Below are 6,000 nucleotides of genomic sequence, written 5' to 3'. Positions count from 1 at the left end.
GGGGGGGGAGGAGAGGAGAGGGGCCTGGCAGCGAGCCGAGCCCGGAGGAGGCTCAGAGGAGGAGGAGGAGGAGCGCGCCGAGGGGAGGGAGGAGGGAGAGCGGCCAGCGGCGGGTGGCAGCAGCAGAGGCAGAGGTGGCAGCAGCATCTGCAGCAGCATCGGCGGCAGCAGCGTCGCGGAGCGAAGGCGGCAGCGGCGCGGAGCCTGTGCGGAGCCGAGCTCCTGCCCTCCTGCCTGCCCTCCGGGTCCAAACGCCTGCCCAGGCGGTCCTCCCGCCTGCCCTCCTGCCGTCCGCCTGCCGGGGGCCCGGATGTGAGCAGCGGCCCGGTGGCGGGCCGGGGCCAGTCGCGGGGCCGGACCGGGGAAGGGCTGCGCGGCGGCAGGCGCAGGGCACGGGCACGGGCGGGCATGGGGGGCGGCCCGAGCGGCCCCCGCACCGCCCCCGGCCGCGAGGAGGAGACCTAAGCGGGGCCCGAGCCGCCCTTGAGCCCGGAGCCGCCGCCGCCGCCGGGCAGAGCCGAGTGGGTTATCGTAGGGCCGGGCAGGGGCGGGCACCGCGCCGCACCGCACCGCAGCCGAAGGGCGCCCCCCACCCCACTCCCGCACCCCCGCGGCCGGCCGGCCCGCGTCGCCGCCGCGCACGCACACGCACACAGCAGGCGCTCGATAAATGGTCCGGGAGGAGGATGATGATGATGATGAAAAAAATGCACCCCCCGAGGCGGGAGGAGGAGGAGGAGGAGCACGCGAAAGGTGCGGACTTGGGGGGAGGGGGAATGGAGGCTAGGAGGGATGGAGGGATAGAGAGAATGGAGGCAAGAAGGCATGGACGATTGGAGAGAAGGAGGGATAAAGGGATGGAAGGATGGAGGGAAGGAGGGAAGGCCCCGGCCTGAGGATGCTCGAGAGCTTCGTGGCAGCGACATGTTTGGAGGGGGAGGGGCCACGGGGGCCTTGCGGGGCTGGAGGTGGGGGGTGTCTTTCACCCAGATGGAGGGAGCTCGAGGGGAGGCCCTCGTGGGCCGAGGTGACTTTTGGGTTTCACTTTCCCACCTCCGTGTCAGGTGTGCGTGTTGGGAGGGGGCGCAGGTGAGGGCCGGCAGCTGCCCAGATTGGAGTGCCCGGCGGGGGCGCGATCGCCCGTTCTGGCTCTCCTCATTCTGGCAGCTGGATGGCTCGAGGCGGGGAGGCTCATCCCCATCCACTTCTGCCCTTTTCCTCTCTCGTATTCTTGTCTCGGTGTGACATTCCCCGCCCCCCCCCATTGTCCTGGGGGGCATATTTCTGGCCTTTGTCTCCCCCCACCTTCCCCACTGCCTCGAGTGGTACGGGTAACCTAGCAATAGCCCCAGTCCTTCCTGCAGCCCCCCCCCCCCCCCCCAAGAACCTGGAGAGACACGTGCATTCCTGCCCTGCCGGCTGTCTGCCCTCCCTCCGGCTTTCTTGCTCACGGCTCCTGGCTTTCTGGGCAGGCTGGCTGGCAGGGCTGGGGTCCCTGGTGCAGCCTTGTGCCTCTAACCTGGAAAAATAGCCGCTGTGAAGGGAATGCTTTCTCTCCCAGGCCCCAAGAGGGGACCACACACAACCCCACTTAGCTGAGGCCAGAGGAGCGCCCTCACTTCCACCTCCACACCAACAGGATGGGTGGGCTGGAAGCTGGATGACCAGAGGACACATTCCCTTCCTCCAAGTTACTCCAGGGTGGCCCAGAGCCTGGGGCCAGGGCAAAACCGAAGGGATGAGGGCAACCCTAAGGTGACCTAGTGACTAACAGTGAAATGTGTATGGCCCAGATGAAGCTTTGGAGCCCCGGCCCTGGTGGTGGGAGAGGTGCTGGCCCTTTCGCCTTGATGTTCTTTATTTTTGAGTTGGGGGTGCACGTTGTCCTCTCCAGCTGTCTGTTTTCCAGGGTTTATTCCCTCCCCATCTCCTGGCTTCTCATTTGATTGACCCCTCTCCTTGCCCCCTCCAATATGACTTAGGATTCCCACTGTATTCGTCTTGCCTTCCGTTGCACTGGGGACCAGTCTCAGCTGTGTTCACAGACAGAAGCAGCCTGGGAGGACTGCCCTGATTGCTGAGCAGCTGAAGGATCCACGGGAAATGACCCCGTTGATGTCTGTGCATCTTGTTTCAGGCTGGCCTGCTAGGGCTCTGGATGGCTTTTGGAAGGGATGAGTGGGGTCCCATCTCTGGCTGGGGGGCCTCTGGCCTGGTACATGAGCTGTCAGTTTAAAAATGCCAAAAGACAGAGATGATTTCAGAAGCCAGCAGAGGAAATGAATGCCAGGCTTCATGAATTTTCATTTGAAGGAAGCGTGGGGACATAATCCAGATTATTTGCTTTGCCCGGATGCCAGGGGAAGACTCGCTTTGCATGAGCTGGAAAGAATGTTGCTTTCCTTGCTGTTGAAAGATGTGGGACTGTCACCCTGAAGACGGGTTGCAATATGGAATGGTGGCTTCCTTTTCCTTTCCATCAGAAATATTCAACAGGTTCCCTGGGGCTTGGGGAGATTTCAGTATTAACCAGGAGGCCTGAGCCACAGGCCAGGAGCTTACTTTTGTGAGAGCACAGAACCTGGCATGTAAGAAACACTGATTAAAGGCTTTTTCATTCATTTGAAGAAATAGAGGAAAATGTGTTTTGGGGAGACACAGGGATATAAAACTGCTTTGTGAAAACCCATTGTCTCTGCCTCCCCTCTGGTAGATAGCCCCGAGCTTGGGAAGGTAAGGAATGAGGCTTTGGGTGCAGATGTGCTGCTGAGTGAATAAGAAATTACATTTTAAAAAACAGTTTGGAGGGGGAAAAACAACTCGTAACACACACACTTGTTCAGCTAGAGAACTTATTCATGTTGTGTTCTCTCTCTCTCTCTCTCCCCCTTTCTCTCCCTCTCTCCGTCTCACCTTCTCCCTCTTCTCTATTTCTTTCTCTCCATCCCTCCCTCTCTCCCTCCTCTCCCCCTCTCCCTCTAACCTTCTCCCCCCTCCCCCCCCGTCCCTCCTCCCTCCCACCTTCTCTCCTCTTCTCCGTCTCTCACCTCCTCCCTACTCGTCTCTTTCCTTCTCCCTCCCTCCTCAGAGGCGAACTATGCAAGAGGCCCCAGGAACTCAGTCTCTGGTGACAGACCCCTGTTCCGGCCGAAGAGCTCCCAGCAGACTGTCCTCTCCTGGCAAGCTGCGATCGATGCTGCTCGACAAGCCAAGGCTGCCCAGACTATGAGCACCTCCAACCCCCAACCTGTCGGGTCTCTGTCCCAAAGAAAACGTCAGCAATATGCCAAGAGCAAAAAACAGGGGAGCTCCTCGAGCAGCCGGCCAGCCCGGGCCCTTTTCTGTTTCTCTCTGAACAACCCCATCCGAAGAGCCTGCATTAGTATCGTGGAATGGAAGTATCCTTTTTTGAGTTGGCCTCTCCCTTGGGTTGGTTTTTTTCACCATCTGTTCCTCAAATATATCCCGCGTGCTCAAAGGATTTGCTTTCTGGAACAACACTTAGAGACCATGACGGCCTGGAGCACGAGGGGCAGGGGATAAGCTTGTTTTTATTTTAAACTCGGGCTCCCCAAGTTGGAAAGGGGTTAGCTCTGCAGTTATATTTAGCCTTCTCTTGGGGGAGGGGGCTGCACGTTAGGGAAGGCCATCGGAAATGGCAAAGCAGTCAGTCTGGAAGGAAGAAATAGGCCTGGGGTGAGGGTTGGGCAGCTGGTGAGAGCACCATATTCAGGGAGCACTTTTAGCTGCATCTCCAGTCTCTCTTGGCTTTTAGGCTTGGCCAGGCCTGGAGCCCATCTTGTTTTTTAAAAGGGAATTAAAAAATAGACTGATTGGAATTTTACTGACAAAAGAAACAGTTTTGATCTTCAGCAGAATCCTCTAATTTTGATATCTGGAAACTGTTCCTGAAACTCTGATTAATGTACATTGTTCAGGTGCTAAACAAGATTGAACCTAGGTTCAAACCCCATCTCAGATCCTTAACCAGCTTTGTGACCTTGGGCAAGTAATTTTGACCTTTCTGTGCCTCAGTTTCCTCATCTGCAAAATGAGGAAGGTTAGATTTGGTGACTTCCAAGGGGCCTTTCTAGTTCTCATTGTGTGCTCATATGGTCCTCTGAACCTTTGTCTCAGTTCTTAGCATCAATACCATCTCTCCCTGGAATTTCCTTAGACTGGCTCCACCAGAGTATTACGAACTGTGAGGAACTATGGGTAGGGGTGTGTGTGTGTGTGTGTGTGTGTGTGTGTGTGTGTGTGTCTGTGTGTGTGTGTCTGTGTCTCTGTGTGTCTGTCTGTGTGTCTGTCTTCTCTGACACTGCTGTCTAATTCCTGCCCCCCTCCACCCTTTGACTTACAGAGCTGCTCTCTGAGCTCAGGAATTTGCAGTTGCTGGCTTTAGGGGAAAAAAATTCGGCCTATGTCCTTGGGCTGAAGTTCCATGTGTGGGTGTCTCCTTTGTATTTTTAAAATTGAACTTCCAGTGCCCCAAGATGGGTGATGTATCCCAGACCCCAGATTTAGCCCTCCTGCTCTCCTTCCCATCTTTCGGCCCTCCCTGTAACCTTGTTTTTCTTTCCAGTTCCTTTCTCTGGCCTCTGGTCCCGCTATCGGCTCAGGGAGGAGTGTGTGATGGCACTTTCTCTTTGCCAAAATGACCCACTGGCTTGAGCAGAGGGTAGCATTTTCGTCTCCCAGAAATACTTTGTGGCTGACAGAGCTCAGGACTCTTCCTAGTGAGAGTAACTAGCCATGGGAGCAGCATCTTGTCTTGGGAAGGATCAAAGGGGCTCATTTGCCTTCCTTCCACCTTTAGGGTAGAGGATGTTGAAGGCTAAGGAGCCACGCCCCCGACACTGTGTTGTGGAGCACACAGTTGTTTTGAAATGTTCAGCCTGGGCCTCAGCTTGCCAGGGGCTTAGCTCTCCTCTTTCTGTCTTCGCTGGACCACCACAGATTGGGGAGCCAGTGAGCTAAGCTGGCTAGAAAGGTTGTGAAGCCAGCATCCACATCCTGGATATGGGACTGTTGCAGCCTGGTTGCCTCCCCCTTCCCCCCTTTCTTCCCCTTTCCTCTGCCACACCTTTCTAACGTAGGTACCTATTCTCTCTCAAGACCCGTAATCTCTGTTATATGTCTTTGCTTATAGGTTTTTCCTTGAGCTGTTTTTTGGCCTTTGGGGGAAAAAATGACCAACTCCAGAGAAGCTATGCATCCCCTTAGAGAGGGTTTTTCTCTTGGCGGCACAAGAAGTGGTACAGCTACATGCCCTGACTGCTTGTGTGCCCTCAATTAGCCATCAGCAAGAAAGAGGCCCTCTTGTATCAGGGAGTATAAGCTGAGCTCCTTGGGGTCAATGGCTGTCTACAGAATGACAGAGAAGGCCAGGTGGTCTTTCTTCTTGGGTCTAGAGATGAGACAGTTTCTTTGATTTGGCATCCTTCCTTCCCCACCCCCTAAGCACACACACTGGCCTGCACTGGTATAGCTATGGATTTGGGGATTTGGAGAAAAGCCAGCCCCATGAAGTAGGTGCCAAAGGAGAAGCTGTATAGAAGAGAATCCACAACCCCATTTGGCTCTCCAAACGTCACTTCATTTTGATAGTGGATCATATTAACCCGATGAATTGAATTCAAGACCCAACCTTGGTGAATCTGGGGTCAGCTCTCTGCCTTAGTGAAGGGACCATGGAATCAATGTGTGATGGGATAGAATGTCCACCTGAACTTTGGGAAAGTGGTGGGTACTAAGGATCCCAAGGGGCAGTTAGATCCAAATTGAGTAGCTATTGATTTCTTCTGGCTAGCTGGACAAAATCTCCTGGCAGAGATGGTGAAGAGTGTGCTCAAAGAAGGCTCTGGATATGGGAACTCGCCAAACACAAAGACAGAAAGCTGTGTTGCCTTTAGACTTCCTCAGCAATGTTGGTGTTTCCCAGGTGTGCTGTCTTGGCGCAATGACAAGGGAAGGGGCTGGAGGCCTCTCGGCCTCCGG

General features: G+C 55.3%; 1 protein-coding gene across 1 annotated transcript in view; it reads left to right on the top strand.

Moving 5' to 3' along the window:
- The first annotated feature begins 686 nt into the window (after positions 1 to 686).
- The window catches only part of CACNA1D (calcium voltage-gated channel subunit alpha1 D), a 355,951-nt gene continuing 350,637 nt past the window's right edge, over positions 687 to 6,000 (top strand). The window contains exons 1-2 of the mRNA XM_027835866.1: positions 687 to 753; positions 3,089 to 3,398. Coding sequence (XP_027691667.1) covers positions 687 to 753; positions 3,089 to 3,398 — 377 coding nt within the window. The remainder of the gene's footprint in view (positions 754 to 3,088; positions 3,399 to 6,000) is intronic.

The sequence above is a fragment of the Vombatus ursinus genome, unplaced genomic scaffold (genome assembly GCF_900497805.2).
Source record: "Vombatus ursinus unplaced genomic scaffold, bare-nosed wombat genome assembly UNPS02014817.1, whole genome shotgun sequence".
Classification (NCBI taxonomy): domain Eukaryota; kingdom Metazoa; phylum Chordata; class Mammalia; order Diprotodontia; family Vombatidae; genus Vombatus; species Vombatus ursinus.
This window is presented reverse-complemented; position numbering and strand designations above follow the sequence as displayed.